At 45.4% G+C, this 22,942-nt stretch overlaps 1 protein-coding gene across 4 annotated transcripts in view; it reads right to left on the reverse strand.

Moving 5' to 3' along the window:
- Positions 1-3,210: 3,210 nt before the first annotated feature.
- The window catches only part of LOC135896857 (uncharacterized), a 102,837-nt gene continuing 83,105 nt past the window's right edge, over positions 3,211-22,942 (reverse strand). For all 4 annotated transcript variants that reach the window (XR_010562833.1, XM_065425361.1, XM_065425360.1 and 1 more), the window contains one exon: positions 3,211-6,201. Coding sequence is in view for 3 of the 4 variants with exons in the window: in XM_065425361.1 (XP_065281433.1) it covers positions 6,074-6,201 (128 nt within the window). In the remaining variant the exon portion in view is untranslated. The remainder of the gene's footprint in view (positions 6,202-22,942) is intronic.

Raw genomic sequence — 22,942 nt, forward strand, 5'->3', positions numbered from 1 at the left:
GCCGAGTGTCATCTACTTTTCTTATTGTCGTAGTTCACAGGCAAGTATTAAATATTCTGTAATTCCCATCTGCTATCAATACATGGGAACGCCCATGTTTTTCTGTTAGAATTTTTCTCTAGTCCCTCTAAGTTTCATTGAGCTAATTAACTAAGAAGTATACTCAATTACAAAGAAACGTGTTTTGTTTCCGGCGCTCCTTTGAACGCGCCACGGTCAACGCATATTGTCGCATGCGAAAAGGCTATTACAACCAATGGGCATTGTGTATGGAGGTTAGCTCATGGTCGCCTACTGTAACTCATAATAATAATAATAATTGTATTAATGATAGATATACCTACATTTACATAGATGTGTCGATTGAGGTAAAACACACGGCAGCTTCACTGCTCGTCCTTCTTCACAGAGCGCTACGGCTGGTGTATTTTTCGATGACGTGGCAATTTAATCTGGAACCACTTAGAAAATCCCTCCTTATAACAGTTATATTACAAAAGCTTGTTAGCGCAGCTAAAGAGCACCAATACCTGCAAGACATTGTAAACCTGTTGCGGAACAGCGCTTGATGTTTCGAAATCTCGCTTTTTGTGCGCAGATTGGAGATGCCATTTCGCTTGATGTCAGGAAATCAGCCTGGCACAATGGTATTCAAGTTCATTTATTCAAGCACTCATTTATTTGTTTTACTTCATTGCAAGTTGCAATTTGACTCATTTGGAGAGCGATTGTCCCGTTAGATATATGCAACAACGAATGTATGACATGTTCTGTGCATGTTCTAAGAGCAATCGTATTCATGTCAATATACAAAAACTGCACGGCGCCAGCAGGTTTATCAAGTGTAGTACCGGTTTTCGCTGTGGAATATTTATACTGAGAAGATGATCTGAGGCTAAAATAAGTTCTGCAGCGTAACGTCGAAACACTCATTACGTCTTAAAAAAGATCTTGTCACGCCACTACATTCTTCATCCATACAAGCGTCTTGGCGCAAAACATTCCCCATTGTGGGGGTTCATTATTTCATGGTTGAGTAGAATGGTGAGCTGCCATCACATTGCATAAAATTGTTTTCAAACTGGTGGCACGGGTAAACGAGAAATAAAGGGAACTCTGTGTTTGTCTTGATTTTCGAATTGGCATAATTTTCACGTGGCGAGACGCCTGCAGTTGAGTTCGCTATAGATTATGGCACTCTAATTATTATAAAAATTGTTGCTCGGCTCTTCAATGTAGAAGCATTGCAGAGTCACTGAAAACCATTCGTGATAATACTAAGTGGTGGGCCACAAAATGAAATATTCGTGTTGGTGTTGATGCCAATTTAACGTTCAACTAGGCCTGTTTTGCTCAGTAGACAGAGCAGCGGTCTGTCTCAAAGATTTCGCGTTCCTGACGATATGAGGGGAAAAGGGATGATTCTGTCAAGCTGAAGAACGGTTTGGGCCGAAACGCTCAATGTCATTTACCAGCACCCCGATTGAGAGGTGCAACTGGTGAGGCGTTCTGTTTCGTAAGTTTCGGCAGATACACACCTACTTGCAATTCTACCAGCTTTATAAAACCAATACTGCCTTCGCCTCAGGAATTAGACGAAAGGCTGGGGTAAGACTGAGGTGCAAGACTGAGGAATTAACTGAAGATCTGGGTGGTCTAATGCATACACACGTAAAGTTCAAGCGGTTGTCGAGGGATATTCACTACCAACATTGCGTCTAAAATTAAAAAGTCTATATGCTAGTGTCTTGAGTATGCTGGCAATTAAACAACTTTCTCTAGCTTATATACCGAGCGAATAAATAATGAAATTTGTTATAACCTTTATATCAACAATTTTTTACTGTAACTTTTCACGACACCATGTTTCACAAGCAGTAGTTTTAGTCCGCCGGAGTTCAAAGAGAAGACGCCTAATTTTAGAAAGTTTAGACTCATAGTCGTCAAGAAACGCTCTCGTTTTTGATAGCACTCTAACGTAACTATATATGGCACCCTTTATTAGTAGTTTGTCCAGCATTGAAAAGTGCATTATTGCAGTAACAATATACTGCTAACTACACTGCGCTGCTTCAAAGCGGGGTTGAGAAAGCTTGGGTAAATTCTCATGACCAGTCCAACTATCAACACGCATCTAACACTGCATACGCACCCTTGCACTCCTACAATTATTGCATAAGTTTACCTATGGTGGTTCACATTCTTTTCAGTACAAAGGTCGATGATATTTGAAGCAGGCGCTCCACCGCACCGACATGTAAAAGGTCACATTGCCAGAACACTGAGATTCGTCGCTGCATTGTGTTCTTGTTTATCCTGAAAATAATGACGAAGCAAATATGAAAAGCCGTGACGAACGCGCTAAATACTTTTCACCATATTGGTAATGGCTACACTTTCGTTTTCTTATTTCGGTGCGAAGTGCGGACTGTGGGCCCGGGGAAAAGTAAAAGACTCCGTGCCAGAAGAGTGCATCGCCCAGTTTGTGGACACCTTGGGCGTAGCTGTTTCAGCACACAGTCCGCACCTCTGCATCGACGGTGTTGGTGACTTGTAGTTATAAGAACTATGATTTAAACGCGTTAATATATATCTTCAAACGTGATTTCACGATACAAAAAATACTATTATTGCAGTGAAGCATTCTTAATTTCTTGTTTTATGTTTCGATTTCTATACATACAATATATTTCTTCCTTGGAGAGAAAGCTCTAAAGATATAAAGTATCGTACATGGCACCTATAGTCACTTTAAGCTGAAAATATAGGGCAGTGAACATCATTAAATATAATATTAAAAACCTACTAAAAGGAGATCTTCAATAGGAAACAGAGCTACGGTTGAGTTGAATATGTCACTGGCTGCTTTTACCGCGCTACAGACCGCACCTACAACCTCCACTCTAGGCCTGGACACCATAGTAAAGTGCTGGCTACTGGTGATATCTTTCAATAGAGTTCGAAAACGGACATCGGGTGGCCGCGTGAACCGCACAGGACAGCAGGCTAGTGTATGGCGACGTACGACATACGTTCAGTCTGATTAAACAGCGTTCTGTTCTCGCACTCGCAGAGACGACAATGTGCGAAAGGCTTTCTGCAAGGCAGCATAGTCGTGTGCGACAGCGATAACATTGCATTCAGTAACACCTCCACGAAGGTAATCACAGATCAATCTTGAAAGAAGGACACGCCTGGGAAATTGCTTGTTTTATTAAGACTCACGTGATGCCCCAAATACACATGCGGACGGCTTTGGGGAAGGATGCGGCTGTGTACAAATGCAACACACACTGACATAGATCGATTCCCAATAAACAAGTTCTTGGAACCCATTCACTCTCAACATGTACTGCCAGATGAGAAAGTTACTGTATCGTTTAATTTTGAGTGTGACTTCTCATTTGAAGGCTGCTTTATGTCGTCTAGTTGACAGTATTTTGCCATAATTAAACCTTGCGCCATTAGCCCGCATATATTGACACATGTACTTAATTATCTATTCCCCTGGGACTGCATTCGACCCGCTAATATTATCACCTCAAGGCGCGCCTGTATGATTTGTTACTAACTCGAATGGTATCCTTAATTCCATTTGTTGTGTACGTATTCCAGGAACTATTTATAATCAGACAGCATGGACGACACCACTTGTGCAATACTTTTCTGAAGACAAGCGGGCACCAGCGATTATGCCAGTGAGTTTGACTCACTGATCAGATTTCAACTATCGCCGACAGTGTTCGCAGCTATCGTTATGCTTGGGTCTAGCCTGCTCTTGTGCACACACGTTCGCTCAATAAAAACTTAGTTTTGCTCTTTCATTCTTTTACTACTGTGTTTTTCACCTGTTCATTACCTATATTTACCTGTTCACTTCCCGTCATTTCAAATTTAAATCGGCGGTCAGACCACGTTTTCAAGCCTGAAATATGCATTGCAAGTAAAAAGGTAAGTGTACCCCAGCTAGTTATCAATATTCGAACGCACTTTGTATGGTACACAATTCGTGTCTCAGCTTTTTTTTTTAAATCGTATCTAAAGCATAGAGCAGTCTGGCAACGCTAAGGAATCCAGATCGGAGGCATGAGAACAGCTCCCTGTAGTAACGAAAGCGAATTTCAAAGCACCGGAAGAGACTGCAAGAGCATGAAAGAAGTCCTCGTACCAGCTGGGGTACACCATCCCGTGTTTGGTATAATTTTTGCATTTGCATATCGAAGTCATGTGATTCGTGCTGTTTTTATCTAACTAGCGAAAGCATTACGGCCGCAATGCGCCGCCAAAATATAAGGCAGCCATTGCTTGCTTCCTCGGGAGGATATCACCAACAATGGTTGTTGCTATTGCGCGCAGAGTGGAAGGCACACACTGTCTTAACACGGAGAGAAGATGGTTTCGGAGTTTGTTCCCAGCAGAATACAGTGCTGGTCTTCACTGCGGATAAATAAAACCATGCCCAATTGGCATTAGCGGTTGGTGGGAGGAGCCTATAGGCAGCAATTTCAAATTGAAATTCCGATTAAAACGAGCGCTAAAAGTGCAGTTTTTTGTATGTCTAACCACAACGGCCAGAGTACCCGCAGTTACACTGATAACCAAGGAAGGAATAAGTGACCATGCCTTGGCCGTTTTATGCATCTGCGAACATCACACTGCCGAAGAAGTGTTTGCCCTGTATGTATATTGTAAGCACTATAGTGCACTTCATCGTTTTCATATGTACATAGCCACCATCATTACTGATCTTCAGATGCTTCCTGGCGCTTGAGCTGGCGCGTTTCCTTTTTGGGAATAAAAAAGAGCTTTAGAGTTGGTCAATCCCGGTCTTCTCATATATTCATGCGTTCGTTTGTAGGTGACCAAATCTAGGTCTTGACGGATTTGACGCCTGGTCGGCAAAAGGCATGTAAAAAGGGGGGAACACTGACCAAGAAAAATATTCGTGGAACATAAAAGGCGTTTGGCTCACCTTGTTCACCAGATGCCCTAAGTAAGCATAAGCACTTTACACAAGACAAAGGAAAGCGGATGAGGTCAACATAGAAATGCGAGACAATTCGCTTAACGTAGTCTCATATCGCTTTTCTGGACAAATTTTAAACAAGGCTCCCGTGTGGGAGCCAAAACATTGTTTAACTTTTCAGAAATTTTTTGACTTTGTCAGTGTTCCACTTTTTTCACCTTATTGAGGTGATGTATATTCTTCATTTTGGCACCGTAGGAAATGCCATCATTGATTGATAAAAACGTTAGGTTTCTTGTAGATATTCCCCTTTTATAGCAGGTTCAACAGAATGACAATTTTCCAGGCCATTTCGCAATCCATTCGTATTAAACGTTAGTTTGAACCTGAAATACCACCCCCTTTTTATACGAAGATGACTTCAAAAAGTGTTTATGCAAATCTGCTTTGTTGCTCACAATTGTCGCCTTGTTTTTACCCCATTCGCTGCCGCCCGCCGCGCTCGAGCGTGCGGGTCATCCGTACCAAGCATTTTTTTCACCGAAAGTGAAAAATCTTGAAGTACTCAGGCATGTGAAGAGCAGCACCGCATTTTTCGCACTCCCAGCGGCGGCTTTAAATTTTTTTTCCTTTATCCTTACACACCTCACATTGGCTTGAGGCTGGCCATCCCTGTCGCTATCAAAGAAGATATCCAATATGTCAAGCTCGGAGAGAGCACGTCGTCCACAAGACGCTGCAATTCCTTCTGCCGCCTTACACCATCACAAAAAAACGAAAACCTAAAAAAAGTGCGTTCAAACGACACAGCATAGTACTGTAATCTATCGGTAATATATCCAAGCATCTTCAGAGAAGATAAGTGCTGCCGTCTATAAACAGCTTCAGGAAATTGTAAACTCCCGGCGAATCACCAGCTTCGGCAATATTGCCACTGCACGTATGCCCGTCGATTCTTCGGCTTTAAAAGCGAATGGATTCAGCTAAAATGTGTGCTAGAAAAAGAGCGAAGCTGCAATAAAAGTGAATAAATGAGCTTCGGTGCAAGTAACAGAACCGAACTTCGCGACTTAACCCTACAAACTGAGATGCAGCACTCGAAATGTATTATTCGTCATCCGGACACAGCTCTTTGCTGTACAAGTTGTCTGACACACCACACATGTCTGCAAAATTTGCTAAGCAGGAGTCTGGTACGTCTTCTGCCATATCCTTGGACACCAGTAGTAGGCACCCTGAAAGAAGAGGTAAATCAAGAACTTACATCTGGTAGGCGATATAAACGTTTAGGAGAGGATGAATATATAAACAGGGATTATGTTGCATTACGTTCTGCACGAGCTTCCCTTCAAACAGTGCGTTACTTTTACTGCTAGTGCATTTTAGAGCTTTCAACTCAGATCATCGCCTCTAATCTACCTTCTTGCGCGCCGATATGCGCGATCAAACAGTGTGCCGCTGGCAGGGCCTACTTCAGGCGCTCGCCGCCGATCGGCGATGAACACCGAGATTAGAAGGGGCCTTATGGTAACGTAGATAGAGACTTGCAGCAGGAAATCTGATGCAGCAGGAGCTTCTTATGGAGACATACCGAGCACAAATCTTATGCGAGAACCGAAAGTGCAAGGTTGTAGTAAAAACTCAGCCTGAACTGAAAGAAATAGCCCCTCCGTCTCCATTGGTGTTCAGATCCTCTGGCAATGGCATAGAAAGAAAATTAGAGCCCTTACAAAAATCGGTTTGACCTTCCAGTCACTCATGAGTCACCTATCAGTCACCCCTGTCACCTATCTGTAGACTCGACCTTTCTGTAGAATAAGTCCGCAGATTGTCTGCAGACACCGTGCGGACTGCAAGTAGACTTGTCTGTAATATGCGTGCCCAGTGAGTGTGTGTGTAAATATGTATATGTATCTATATATACATACATATTCTGCACCATGACATATTTTATAATTACGGTTGAATAGTTTTGACCTTTCAGTCACCCATGAGTCACCCACCAGTCACCTCCATGTAGAGCTAGTCTGCAGAATGTCTGCAGACACCATGCGGACTGCAAGTAGACTTGTCTGTAATATGCGTGCCCAGTGAGTGTGTGTGTAAATATGTATATGTATCTATATATACATACATATTCTGAACCATGACATATTTTATAATTACGGTTGAATAGTTTTGACCTTTCAGTCACCCATGAGTCACCCACCAGTCACCTCCACGTAGACCTAGTCTGCACAATGTCTGCAGACACCGTGCGGACTGCAAGTAGACTTGTCTGTAATATGCATGCCCAGCGAGTGTGTGTGTGTGTGTGTAGATGTATATCTATATATAAACGCATATATATATACATATTCTGAACCATGACACATTTTATAATTATGGTTCAATAGGTCTGACATTTCAGTCACCCTTGAGTCACCCACCAGTCACCTCCACGGAGACCTAGTCTGCAGAATGTCTGCAGACACCGTGCGGACTGCAAGTAGACTTGTCTGTAATATGCATGCCCAGCGAGTGTGTGTGTGTGTGTAGATGTATATCTATATATAAACGCATATATATACATATTCTGAACCATGACACATTTTATAATTACGGTTCAATGGGTCTGACCTTTCAGTCACCCTTGAGTCACCCACCAGTCACCTCCACGTAGACCTAGTCTGCAGAATGTCTGCAGACACCGTGTGGACTGCAAGTAGACTTGTCTGTAATATGCATGCCCAGCGAGTGTGTGTGTGTGTGTAGATGTATATCTATATATAAACGCATATATATACATATTCTAAACCATGACACATTTTATAATTACGGTTAAATAGGTCTGACCTTTCAGTCACCCATGAGTCACCCACCAGTCACCTCCATGTAGAGCTAGTCTACAGATTGTCTGCATATTGTCTGCAGACACTGTGTGGACGGCAAGTAAGTAGACTTGTATGTAATATGCATGCCAAATATATAAATATACATTATATATATATATATATATATATATATTCTACATGACACATTTTGTAACAGTTAAATCGGCTTCACCTTTCAGCCACCCACGAATCACACACGCACACAAGCACACACACACACAAACACACACACACACACGTCTGCGCATCCTGAACCATGACACATTTTATCATTGCGCTCTGTTTTGCCATTTTAACATTTTGAAAACTTTGTCACTGATTGCTACAAGAACAGTCTGATAATGGCAGTTATATAAATCAATTATTTAATACTAATTGAAATAAGGTAATTAATAATTATAAAATAATAAAAATAAAATAAGACATTAAAATAGATAAATAATAATTAATAAGGTAATAAGGTAATACTGGCGTGTTACATAACGTACATTAAACGCAGCAGTTATACTATGGCTCGAACCGCAGCCTGAATTAAAGGACATATGCACCGCGCGACGCTGACACCATCCATCCGACCACCGACTGCGTGGTTGCTTTCGGCGCCGGCCCCCAGGAGGCGCTGGCCGCGAGCACCGGTAAAATTACGGGTGAGTATATATTCCCGTCTGCACCTGGTCACCGACAAATCACGGCGTGCACGCGTGCACGCCATGTGCACGCCGCATTGACGGCGACCGATGAGGTAGTGAACATGCCGTGCCGAGAGGAATTGTGGCGATTTTTGTGTGTATTAATGATCCAAAACCCCTGTGACTGCATAAGGTAGCTCTCAGTGTTTTCCGTGTGGTGTGCCGATGCCAATTATCGTAGTTATGACCCGGTCGCGCTTTCTTTGTTACCGGCTCATGAAAAGCCGATGGCACTCTCGCTGCGCTCGCATTCCATCACAGTGCGCGGAAGAATTTTTTGAAAGTTGTGCTATCACGTGCTGTAGTTCATCTGCAATTCTACGCTGTTGACGCTGGAGGCACCGTGCACCGACTGTCCTTTCTGCGGTACCTGTGCGATGTGGCAGCAGCTGTCACGGAGACTCGTTTACCGAGCAGGCCTAGAAAGGTAAGTCCGGCGCGTGCGCGCGTTCTTGTAGTCCGTGAAGTGGGCATTTCTGTACGAGTAACAAGGTGATTAGTAACGTGACAAAAATGATCGTGCTTTTCGAATGTTCGTTCTTGTCGCAGGGCGCATTTAGCGAAGTTTGATGAAAATTGCCCTAAAACGTGATGTTGCCAAAATCTATCGATTATTTGCTTTCTGCTGTGAAGTTTCCTTGCGCCGGGGACTGCTTGATTTGAATAGGCGCAAAAATTCAAGCAGGGAAAGTTACTATTTCTGTACGTAATTTTTCAGCGAGAAATCGTATAGCCATTTCTAGAGGTACGTCGATTCGTCGTCTTCAAAGCTAACGGCTGCGCGAGATGGCACCCGATTGCTGTGTACGACGCATGGCCAGATTTTAGCTTGTATGCAAGTTCTTTTATTTATATATAGTGTCTTCAGACAGCCTGTATTTCTTGCGTTGGGTGTCATGTGTTTTCGTGTATTTGTAAATGGTTCCGAGATTTCAACAACAGTATCTATCTTTAATGGAAAAAATTGTTTTCTCACCTGAAAAAGAGGGAGTCTGTTCTTTTTCAATGCATCGTCCTTTGGGGCAGGGCTTTGTTGCACCGCATAAATAAATTAGGTTTTCGAACGCTTATCATGTGTTAACGAGTTTTCTGGTTGTGCAATTCGCATTTGACTTGGTACAGACGTGCGTTTGTGTGAAGTTTTTTATAGTAGATTCATGTTTGCTCCAGTTCCATTTACATGTTAACTGCCTGTGATGTAATAATGGGGTATTTGTGCAACCATGCAGCTTCATGTAGCTGTTTGTACGAGACTTTTCACAATGTCACAAGTTTACAGTTTCAGCAGGGTTAACTTTACAGTAAACTGAACATTTCTTCTTGTTTAGGGATGTCACGATTTTGTGAGCCAGAGGAATCTACACCACTTGGGAGCCTGCGGCACTTCTGCAGGCTGAACAGCGCGTCAAAGCATCTGATTTGCATGCTGTGACAAGGTGTGTGCAAGGCGGTCAGTGCCACTCACATGAGATGTCGGTACTCTCTACTTCATTCCTTGGAAGCGATATTCTTGGTCCCAACCAAGCAGCCCGGAAGAAATCGGAGACAAATAAAATGTGCAAAGAATACTATTGCGTCTGTTATTTTATTGCATGCATGCATGCCAGTTCCCCATAGTGGGGCTACAGAAATTCTATATAATGTCTGCCTAAATGCTGTAATCCTGTGACCACAATCTCGACAGACTTTCTGCAGAAATGCTTTATCCTGCAGCTACACAGATTGAGCAGACTTTCTGCAGAAAGGGTGTACCGATTGGGCGCTGGGAGGTGACAGGGAGTGACAGAAAGTCTGTCACCTGTCTTCAGATATTCTGCATCCCGGGTGACTCGGAGTATGCAAAATTTCTGCAGAAAGGGTGTACCAATTGGGTGCTGGGAGGTGACAGGGGGTGACAAAAAGTCTGTCACCTGTCTTCAGATATTCTGCATCCCGGGTGACTCGGGGTATGCAGAATTTCTGCAGAAAGGGTGTACCAATTGGGCGCTGGGAGGTGACAGGGGGTGACAGAAAGTCTGTCACCTGTCTTCAGATATTCTGCATCCCGGGTGACTCGGGGTATGCAGAATTTCTGCAGCAAGTCTGCAATGATTTTTGTAAGGGAGTGCACTGAATTAGGTTTTGATCTATCTCACATCTGAAGTGGGCAAATTGTCTAAGAGACGGTCCCTGGGCTGATGTAGGCGGATAACATAATGGTACGACCCAGGCAGCACACCAGCATTGGTCCAACCATGGCCCAATGCTGGCAGAAATTGGTACCAATGTTGGACCAATGTTGGCATATTGGCAAAGTGCAACCCAATCCAATGTTGGCCCAGCGTTCAAGCCAAGATTGGACCAATGTTATGCCAATGCAGCAGCCATTGTGCTGCCAGCGTAGGACCAGCGTTAAAGCCAAGATTGGACCAATGTTATGCCAATGCAGCAGCCATCGTAGGACCAGCGTTAAAGCCAAGATTGGGCCAATGTTATGCCAATGCAGCAGCCATCGTGCTGCCAGCGTAGGACCAGCCTTAAAGCCAAGATTGGACCAATGTTATGCCAATGCAACAGCCATCGTAGGACCAGCGTTAAAGCCAAGATTGGGCCAATGTTATGCCAATGCAGCAGCCATCGTGCTGCCAGCGTAGGACCAGTGTTGAGCCATATCGTTACCAATATTAATGCCAGCTTTGAGCCAATGCCCTTTGCATGACGAATATTCTAGATATTTGAATTAGGAAGGAACAGCGCCAACTAAGACGATCACAAGACGGGAGAACGAACGAACGTCCTGTGTCGTTCTCCCCTCTTGTGTTCGTCTTAGTTGGCGCTGTTCCTTCCTTATTCAAGTATGCACCATCTAGCCCAAATGAATGTTCTCCTGAACTATTCTAGATATGCTGGCTTTAGAGCACGCACATATTCTTACCGCAAACATTTTGCTAGCGGCATTTTTTGTAGCAATTGTCCCCTTACTCTCTTCCTCAATAGTAGCTAGGAAAGCTCGACAAAAAGATGTCAAGAAGCAGAAATCATATATGACTGCAAATAATAATAAAAGAATACTGGAATTGACGTTTATGACAGTTTATTTGCGAATAAATTTTCACAAACAGGCATTTTCCGTGGACCTAGATGGGTGACGCTCGGTTATCTTCAAACAGTTTATTTACAGGCACTGCCCTCAGGATAGGAATTGGGCAAGGTGCCGAGGACGGTGGGCTGGCCAGGGGCTTCAGGGCATGGAGCTGACGTCGGTAGGCAGGTTTGTCAGTGCTTGGATGACAGCAGGCTTATCAGGCCCCCGAGGACCACGATAACGCGGTGGTTTCGTTGATATTGCCACCATATCCGATAGCCACTTCACCATTACTTGGAGGAAATGTTTGCACTGCAAAATGAAAAGAAACAATGTCAGAGATGTTGGTATGACAAATCTATGATGGAGAGTTTTCATTTGAAAAATCGCCATACTGCAACAATATTATAAGTATGAGCAGAGAGTTCGAAGGAGTGAATCAAGAAACTTTCTTGCAAGAGATTTGTCAAGTAACACTTCCTAATATTTCGACATATATGGCATACCTTGTACAACATGTAACGTAACACTTAGAACAGACATAAAATGCGCAGTCCGCTTTGTTTACAGCTCACACTTAGTCAGCGTAACACTTTAAAATTAAAAATTGCAGCAAAACCTGCTGCAGCACAAAAAGCCTAGTATCAGACAGTGTAGACACAATGCGGCCTTCGTGCGAAATTTTTAATGTGGAAACCGAGAAGTTCCGTCAAGAAACACTAGTAAAAGAAGCATTTATTCGAAAAGAAAGAAATACTGTCAGCTGGAAATGATGCTTGACCTATACCAGTGAGAAGAAGCGTGGTTCCTCGGTATCACTAGCAGGATCAGGCCGCACGCGTGGCTTGATGAAATCTTAGTCCTAGAATTTGGGTGAAATTCACAGAGATTTACACGTGGTTCTACTCCAGGCACTATTCAAAGGCTGCAAAAAAAAGAGCTATTTAATTACAGGCATTCTACATTAGCCAGGCCTGTTTCAGTAATATATATACCGCGTGATATTGCTTGGGTGATATAGCTTGGCTGATATTGCTTCTGATAAAACTTATAACATGGGCAAAACAAATGCACTCACCATTGTATGATCCATGCTTCTTTGTATCTGAGTTCATCCCACATCGAAGACGGTGCCCACGAGCGCCGACTTCTTTTCTAATTGTTGTGTCGCCTATATTAATTCTAACACTCACAAAAATTCGTGGCCACATTGGTGCGTATTTCAAGATGTAGGCTTCTCAGTAGGAATGACGACAGCAAGCGAGCATTTTTCACGAGAGGAGTGCGCTGGCAAGAACGGACGGCAAGCACTCAGGTGGTGTTGCACCCAGTCGGCGTGCTAGCGACACGTAGAAAGAAAGAGTGAAAGGAAAGGGTGAACGAAGAATACGGCGTAAACGCCACTTTCCCCCGCTGGACCTAGCCCGAACGGGTTTTGGGGTGGCAGCGATGGAGGGTGACAAGGAGGACAATAGTGACCCCGCCGCTTTCCCCCATGCTTCCCAGAGCACCCAATTCGACACAGCAGCTTATGGCTGTCTGAACGCTTGACTGACAGCATTGACCAGGCTCACCTGGGTGCGTGAAGGAGAGGCAAGGGGGGGCTGAAGGACGGAAAGCTAGGCCGAAAAAAAAAATCCGGAATGCGCCGTGCCTACTAAAGGCAAAGACAAGAGGTTGTTGACACGCAAATGCCAAAACGTGCAATTAATTTTTTTTCTGTCAGAAGCATTCATACAAGAAGCTTACTACGCATGCACGAACAAACAAATATATTAGAATAGGAGCATGATGTCGCCGCAACATGCCATGCATGCTAAACAAACAAACAATAGTTTCACTAATGCATATGCGCTCCATCTCGATCCAATATAAAACGGTTCCATCAGCTCTGAGGCACTGTAATTCTCGATTCTCCTCAGAATCCTGACCCACTAAAGCCGCGGAGCGTACATGCATAAAATACAGTGCGCAGGCAAATTCGCAATACCGTTGCTTCTTATGGAAAGCTCAAGTTCTTATTCACGATCAATAAAGCAGTGGCTAAATTTATGCGACTTCCCCTGCTTGCTACGTGGTACACTGGCTTTTCTCTTTAGGGGACACATTTCGGTAAAGGAGAAGTGCAATAATGGCGGTGTACCATTCATGGAGTTGACATGGGAGAACATATTTTTGGTTCCTGCGCAGTGTGCCTGTGATCAGTGCGTTAGTTTTCAAAACACGTTGTTCAATCTCAGCAAGTCGTAGAGCACTAAAAGCCGACAAGGCGAAAATTAGCTTATTACGGGCCAATGTCCTCCAAAGAAAGCCAACTACTAACCCATATTGGCAAATCCATACCAAAGTCGGTCCAATAATTCCCGCCTTGTTGAACGGCAGTGCCAATATTGTTTACTGACTGTGTAAAGTGGACCAACATTGGATCTCTATCAGAATGGCACAGCCAATATTGTTTACTTACTGTGTAAAGTGGGCCAACATTGGATCTATATCAGAATGGCACAGCCAATATTGTTTACTGACTGTGTAAAGTGGGCCAACATTGGATCTCTCTCAGAATGGCACAGCCAATATTGTTTACTTACTGTGTAAAGTGGGCCAACATTGGATCTCTATCAGAATGGCACAGCCAATATTGGCGCCACGCTGTTAACCTTAGGCCAACATTGGGCCAGGAACCAGAATGGCACTGCCAATATTGGAACCACGCTGTTAATCTTGGGCCATCATTGGGCCAAGAAGTGCCAATATGTTTCCAACGTTGGCCCAACCTGACGTGCCGCCTGGGGAGAGGACAACTAGATATATTTACAAATTTTTTATATTCATGTCAGCTCTGTGAAAAATGTCGGCTTTAGATTAGCACATATAAATAAGGAATTGTTATCTGCACGGGCTGTAATTAAATGACATAAATTCCACAGCCAGTCACAACCAAAGTTAATCAATATAAATACTGGTACTGTATATATACATAAAAACAACCTACTCAACCATTCTCCAAGACAGTAAAGGAAAGAACGGGGTAGCGGAATGAAGCAATAATGGAACGGAACACTTTGGGGTGCAGTAAATATGGGGTCATTTGATGAACATGGAAAGCAGGTAATCATACCGGCCTGACAATTGAATTTTGAGCTTAAAATACCACATCTTGGCAAAGTCGGAATGTAGCCAAAGATAGGTAGGCCTCTTGGCCTTGGAGACGCACGATAGACCCACAAAAGCGGCAGGTGCGGGTGACAAGGCTTGGGCCTCGTTCGAAGTCGGAGAACCCCGAAACAAAGCTGGTTTTTAATAATATCTCAGTAACATGGTAGCAATAAATGGGCGGTAAAGCACACAAATATCTGCGCCTCGCAAGCATGGGGACAGAAAAGAGAAAGAGGTCCAGAGAGATGCCAGCCTAGCGCAGGACAACGGAGAATTTTATTAGGCAGGCAGGACTCATCGCAAACAAAAGGTGACAGTATATGAGATGCAGAGGACGGAAACTAAAGAGACCATAGAGATTTACAAGAATTGCAAGAAAGATAAATGCGAAAATCTGTGTAATTTAATGAAGAAGAGCGCACGGACAAGGCCCCCTGAACCGTTTATACGATACCTGCAGTGCGACCGGTCAGCCAGCTGGATCGCTAGTGTTTGGCAGGAGTGATAGCTGCACATGCATCCAGCTGTTCCTGCTCTGCGTCGTCTGTCTTCTCGGTTACGCTTGACGCAACCCGCTTAACTGTTCAACACAACCTTTTACAATTGTTTCATGTGCTGGGTCTTTAGACTCAACTGCACCCCGAAACTCTGGTCCCAGTATCAGCTACCAGTCATGCCTCCGGCGCTCTACGGTACAGAGATCCAGCGGTATTTAGCGGTACCTGTGAGCATCACATCGTCGACTAGTTGTCTTCGTACGAACGGGTCACCCTTCACAATCGATGGGTCAATACCAAGTTAAATAACGTCATTCTCTACCTTGAAGGCGTGTCTCATGAGTCATATAAATATCACGAAACCGACATTCAGTCCTGACTAGCCTTCAAGTCCAACTTCGCTAAAGTTTCGGCCACCCCACCATCCGCAAGTTGGGCACCGGGGAGTGGTCAAGACAGCGAGCGCGACAACTGAGTGAGACATTCACGAGTCACGTTGAAGAGGTTCTAGACCGATGCAAACGTGTGGATGCTTCTATTTCTGAAAATTTAAAAGTCAAACGCATATTGAAATGCATTGCCAATGACATTCTGCAAATGTTAATCTCCAAGAACCCATGTACTGTAGCCCTGCTCATAGAGTTGAGTCAAAACTATAATTATTTGAGGAGGCAGGGAGATCTGACATGGCACCCCTCAGTGGCTGATGAGACCCCCTCTGCTATCTGCATCCTCTCTGATCGCTCCTTCGTCCTTACACAAATTTAAGCATTCGTGCAAGAACTAGTTGCTTGACAGCTATCCCTACTACGATTGGGTGGGTTGCCTCAAAAGCAGCAGCTGCTGCTAACGCCTCTCACACTTCTCGCCCCGACGCGATTAAAGGCCAAGTTGCTGAGGTTCCACCAATAAAACATCAGCAATGCCGGCCTCCGCTCCAATCACGCATCCCTCGCCGCGCAACCCCTTCGCCAACCATTCGGTTAAGATACATTCCCGGCCATTGCCACTCGTTCATCACCCCGTCAATCAGCCTTTTCTCGCCTTTGTATATCCTTCGAGCAGACAATACAGTACGCTCATTTGTTATGCGTGCGCTAAAGCCGAAAATGTTGCACGACTCTGCTGTCGCCGCATGTCTAATGGTTTTGTGCAAACACCTCCCTACGGTGACGTGTAACTTTTCCACGACGCTTATTTTAGTTATAAGTCAAGCAGGCCACCAGCCCAACGCCCGTTATTGCACTTCGTTCACCTTCACCGTGACGCCGCTCGTTGTCTCCGATGCGTCGCCGTCCTTCACCCACGCAGGAGAAAATGTAAGTGTCACAATTAAGGAGACAGGAACAGTGTCATCATCAATCTGTACAAGTCCTCCATTGACAGCTTCGAACGCTGTTGATCTCACAGTTCGCTGCGTACTTACTGTTGCTCTATGATAATTAAGCATCCGTGTCTGTAGTGAACGAACGCCTCTCTCGCGCTCCACGAAAAGTGGCTGCACCATTTGGCCGCTTTTTCTCCGCACAACGAGTGCTCAGCAAGCTCAGCCTTCAGCGGCATACGCAGCAAGAGTTTCTATTAAGGGCGTTCTCGAAATTGTTGAGTTTGTGGTTCTAGCGTCCGGTTCTCACGACGTATTACTTGGCTGGGACTTTCGAGAGCAAATGCCTTCGTTAAATGCGCGCGTGCGGCAGTCGTACTGTGGCTCTATGTGACGTGTCTTTCCACGATGCTACTTTTCTTCGCGCTAAGCTGGTACTTCGGGAAGACATCTGAATACCGCCGTACGCGTCCGCCATTGTTCACATTTTCTCTGACACTGCCTCCGAAAGCCTGTATGCGCTTTTTCCTTCTCTGTGGCTTAAATTTACAGTGCTGTGTTTTAAACACAAGTATGATACTTCAACTAGCCGCAACGCATGTCTTAATCTGTCCTGTTCCCCTCTTCGGAACCCTTCATCACCCGCAAAGACATTCCGCCATCTCTCTACGTTTGACATTTCAGCTCGCTTCAGCCCAGAGTTGTCTGCAATCCACTTCACATGCGGCTAAGCATTTGGACAAGGCTAGCCCCTAGATGAAATAGTTATCGACGTGCCGGATGCTTCGTTGCAGAGCTCTCTGAGTTTTGTGCACTTTCCGTTTTCGCTCCGCCATTAGGTCAAGCATTTACTCATTCATGTGCCGATTACTCCATTCATTTCTTCTGACGATTTATGTGAACATAATGTAGTCCTCTTAGACCATGTAATGCACCGGCAATGTTTGAACAAATTATGGCCAATGTTATGAGAATATGTTGTATTCAGAAATTATTACTGTGTATAAGGTTACTGCAGTAACGACCACCTGTGGCGGATGTAAGGCTCTCGCGTGCCTTTGGCTACTTCGTCGCCGTCGTCTGACCGACCGGAGAGGAAGGGAAGCGTTGGAGATGCCCGGGCCATCATGGGCGTGTTGGTGAAAGTGTGGCAGAAATCACGGGCTGTTTTGCTCATGGACTCGTACCCCAAACGTCAACATTGCCATATGAACCACGCGCCTGAACTTCTCGTTGCTGGTCGTGGCCCTTAAAAAGTGAGATAACATTTTTTTTGGCTGCTGTCTTTCACGCAGAACATTCTCATGGCGAGACAAGCTGATGTTAGAGCTTGCTGCGTAAGCTTCACGGTTTTGTTTAGAGCCTTTGAGCGGTGAGTGTCAGGCAGCCACAGAGACACTCAAGTAATTAGGAGGCTGGTCCTTAAATCTTCTTCAACGAGACACGGTAAAGAACAGGAGCACGCCTTCAATGGTAAACTTGTAGAAAGGTTTGATAGGCTCTGTTCTGACGCGTTTCGGCATCACACCCTTCCGGTGGCTTGTAGCAATGGAAGCTCAAAGCTCGCTCCTACCTGCTCTGCCAAGCTGATTGCAGAGTCAAAGAGAGATGGCATGCCAACATGGTTCCATTTCCGGCTTGAAAACGTGACGTTAGAGCACCTCTTATTTTGTTTCTTCCCTTCATGGTAACAGACAATTCATTGTCTCGTGGCACTACCTTTCTCCCACTCCGCTCCCCCAACCGAGACCGTCGACCTGATGACTTTTATGAGGGACAACAAGGGCACCTCACGTAGGGTTTAAATCTCAAAACCTGCACAATAGTAGAGGACAGTGGCGTAGACCTGTTAGTGCGTCTGGTACCACACGCGCCCGTTATGGTCAGGCAAAATATTACGTTGGCTAATGTCCGCGTGGGGTCCCGCCCATTGCGCTACCTGACGGGCTCGTACATGTCGAGATACTCTTCAACACCCAAACCATCCAGGCCAGAAAATATAGTTGCGGCTCGTGGACGCAATAGAATCAGAGGAACCGCTCGCTGCTTCTCTAGCGTCACTTCGCTGGTCATCGTGGAGCTATTAAGACGGTGACTGCTTCAAAAGTACGCGCTTGGTGGACAAATCCGGCGCACTGTGATGATTTACCGCGGCACCTCCACCAAGAAATATGTTACAGGAATAACGTGCCTGTAGAAATTATTAATATGTACAAGGTTACAGCAGCGACAAGCCGCGGCGACGAATGCAAGGCTCTGGAACGTCTGGCTTGTGCGTCCCCTTCGACTTCGTCGTCCCACCGACAGTAGCAGTCCTTTCGTTGTTCCGTTGCAGTATTTTGCATGGCCTAAAATGAAGCACGTCTTTATGCTTCCTGAACGGCGTCGTTATGTTCGCCCTCGATTTCAATATGCCTCTTCTCCCCTTAAGAAAATGTTAACATGCTTGACCAATTCAGGCTTGTCACTGATCCTGAAAAAAATATTAGTTCACCACAAGCAAGCTTATGGTCCTTGATCACTTAGTATGCCAAGAGAAAATCCTTCCAGAACAACTAAATGTTTTGCTGAGGCAGAGTTTACAAAGGGTAGGATACTCGAACAACTGCGTGCCTTCATTGGCCTCTATTCTTGCATAAGGTGCTTTGTTCGCAATTTTAAGGTGACGGCGGTAAGGATCCCGTGTCGCAGAAATCGCGGCGTCAGCGTGCTTTATCAGCGTCCAGCGTCGAACGTTGTTTCGGCAAGAATATTTTCGAACCACATATAGCCATCCCTCCGTGGGGCGTAAGAAAGTTACTGAACCAATTGTATTTCTCAAGCTAAAATATGTAGCAAAATCGCAAAGTACCACTTGCTCACAACCTAAACGCATGATAGCTCTTTGATTGTAATTTGAATATACGAGGAAACATGAACAAGTTACGTGAAAACTAAAACAAACCCCCTTTTCCTGCGTTTCTACCATTCATAGACCGGGGATGGCGTACGCCATTTACGTGCACCGGCGTGTGAATATCTTGGCGCCCACGGAGAGGCACGCTCACTTCCTTGAAGCACTTCCAGATAATACTCACCTCCACCGCAACTCGGCCCATGCAAGAGGCCGCGTTTCTACAAGAAAGCCCGCCTTCTTGCATGGCGTTTGCCGCAAGCGTTTCCCGGTAAACCTTAGGGTTACTTACCCTGCAGTTACCGGGAAGCGTGAGAAGCACTCAGGGATATTCCTATGCTATCACGTTCCACTCTTAAAGGCGAAGCATAAACGACCTCGAAATTTTTGCCTCTGTTATATCACCTGTGACTCAACCTATATGTGGCGCCAATGACTTATCATTCCGATCATCTGCACGCGACACCGTTTCGTGACCTTGCGCCGCCTTCTCCAGTCACCACATATACCGTCCCCACCACCTAAACTTAAGTGCACACTGATGCCAGGGTTATTTGCCTTGGTGTTACTTTTGCACAACGCAATCTTGGTACTCTGAGTACGTCATTGCTTAATGCAGTGGTGCACAGCTCAATCCATAACACAATTACAGAGTCACAAAAAAAAGAACATTCGGCCAAACCATGCATATCGTGGCGGTTAAGCCAGCGAAGCTGTTTATCTAAATGGGTTTTCCATTATAAATCGTGCATTCGTACACACATATACGCATATACATAATTTTTTTCGAAACGCTTGCGATCACAGATTGTTCTTTGGTCATGCGCAAAATGCGTGCTCTTCCCACTTTTACCCTTTTTGTTGAAGTTGCAAATGTCGCAATAGCTGACCTCTGCAATGCGCAATCCAGTGCTTACACATTACGGCGGCTACCGCGTGCGCATCCCCGTGTTTTGCGGCGACAAGTACCGCACCGTTGTATTGAGGGCAGAGGAGAGTAGACGCAGCCGGCAGCAACGGCGGCCTAGCGTGGGAGCACTAGCCCACTGCGCAGGTCCGGCATGCAGAGAAATCTCGTCTCCTTTTTTTCGTCTGCGCCATACTATTGTTCTTTATCTCCCTGTTCACTTTACGGATGTTAGCCAGCCCAGACACCCCCTACAAGATCATACATTGCCATCGTCTTTGTTCACTTTATGGACGTTAGACAGCGCTGATACCCCCCCCCCCCCCCCTATGAGACCACGCATACGGCTCATTCATACAGGTCAGTAAGGTAAACAGATTCGCTGCAAATAATGACTAGCCATCATTTGGGCACTCGGAATGTTTCCCCTGGTTTAAACGACCTGCGTTTCAATGTGGTATCTGAGCGCCAAGCACTTTCTTGGTTATGCTCTCTCTTTAAAAGTCCCGTGTGGACGCCTTGCCCAGTGGGCTCTTCACATTCAAGAATACGACATACATGCAGTCTCCGGCTCAGGCCGCTAGCATTCTGACGTAGACGATCTATCATGCTCGCCACTACCAGCCAACACTGTTTCCCTCTCGACCTTTGAAGCGCTGCGTCCGTGTACATCGATACCTTCGCATCAGAACAGCGCAAGAATCCCTAGTTGGCCTCTATTTTGGACCTCATTTACTGCTCAGTTGCATCTCTCCCATCTTCTGTTCTCTGTATCGCCGAGCTGCCCATTTCACTGTCCGGGATAACCTCTTGCATTGACGCAACTATCAGCCCGATGGTTGGAAGTGGCGCCTTGTTATCCCGAGTGTTTTACGTTCTGATCTGTGGGTGTCTTTGGACGCCCACCCACAAGAATGGGATCACGTAGGCGTCTTCAAGACGGATAAGCGCTGGTGGCAACGTTACTATTGGCGAGTCCAAAAGCCTTGTAGAAAAATGTGTGCATTCGTGACTGCACTGCCAACGCCGCAAATTCCCTTCTCATCAGGCCTATGGTGTATTACGGCCACTTTCATGCCTCATAATTAGGTTGTGGTTTTGGCCCGTAAAACCGAAACATTTCTTTACACGTGTCAAGTTCGTGCCTTCGACGGCACGAACTGCTACCACTACCAGCTGCTACCACTAAATCCCGCTGGCAAACTATGGATCAGCGTCGCAGTTGATCGCATTACACGACAGGCTCAAACCACCGCTCAAACTGAAGACACCGCCAGTGACGTAGCATTTTTTCTAATCCATCATTCCATCCTATGTCATGGCCGACTTCGGGAACAGTTGAGCGATAAGAACAACGTCTGGTTCTGTGACTGGTGGTCGAAGCGCTGCTTCCTCCATGCCGCGTTTTCGCGTTGTTCACCATACCGCCACGGCGTACCGTGCTCAATCTAATAGCCTTATGAAGAGTTCTGCTGCAACTCTCTGTATTATGCTCGCAATGTCCGTTACATCAGATCATAAAAATTGGAACTGTCACGTACGCATATAACACGGCTACACAAAATACTGCGAGATTTTGCCCATATTTTGTCCTGTATGGGCGCAATCCTTCCCATAATATCGACACGGTTTTACCCCATCAACCAGGCGTATCACAACGTGCTCCCATTTTCGCCGTCACCAAATATGCTGAGCTATGCCGTCAGCTACACTCTTAGGCAAAGTTACACCGTTTGGCTTGCCCCTTCTGCCACACAACAATAATCGTTATCTGCCTTGATGTGTTTCCTTTCTTTAACGCTGCGAGCCCGGTACTTTCCAGTAACGAACGGCGCGCGAGTTATCAGAAGGGGCAGTCCAAAGGCTGTAAACTGTTCTATGCTGATAACACGCGTGCCGTTCGTTACTGGAAAGTACCGGGCTCGCAGCGTTAAAGAAAGGAAACGCATCAAGGCAGATAATGAATATTGTTGTGTGGCAGAAGGGGCAAGCCAAAGGGTGTAACTTTGCCTAAGAGTGTAGCACGAAATTTCTCCTCCGACAATCAACAACGACAAAAATGCCATCATGATGGCTGCAGTACCAACCAAAACTTCACTCCCCGCACACTTGCCTTGTCGTCCGTTCCTTGTACCACATGTGGGATTAAACTAAACTTCCCTTGAAGTATGGTGATCAATAGCACGTTGTCGATCCCACCTCTGCAGTCAACTATGCCATGAAGGCACTTACAGCGACATCCGACATGTGCCACCGTGCACGCCGTGGACGGGATAATGTTCACGTTCACCGCCTTAAATAACAGTATGACCTGTTTGTCTCCCCGTCACAAGTCGTCAGGATAAATCCGTTGGTGCACCGAGGGTAAATGTAACGAAGAAGATGCGCGTACGGACAAGGCCAGCTAAAGCGTCTATTGTATGCCCGCATCGCAACCACTGAGCTTGGCAGATCGCCAGTGCTTTGCGCGAACGTGATCCACTCGGGCATTCAGCTATTCCTGCTCTGCGTTTTCTAAGTTCTCGAGTACCCTTGACGCTACCTGCTGAACTACTTGCAATGATCGCAAAAGG

Source organism: Dermacentor albipictus, chromosome 5 (assembly GCF_038994185.2).
Source record: "Dermacentor albipictus isolate Rhodes 1998 colony chromosome 5, USDA_Dalb.pri_finalv2, whole genome shotgun sequence".
Classification (NCBI taxonomy): domain Eukaryota; kingdom Metazoa; phylum Arthropoda; class Arachnida; order Ixodida; family Ixodidae; genus Dermacentor; species Dermacentor albipictus.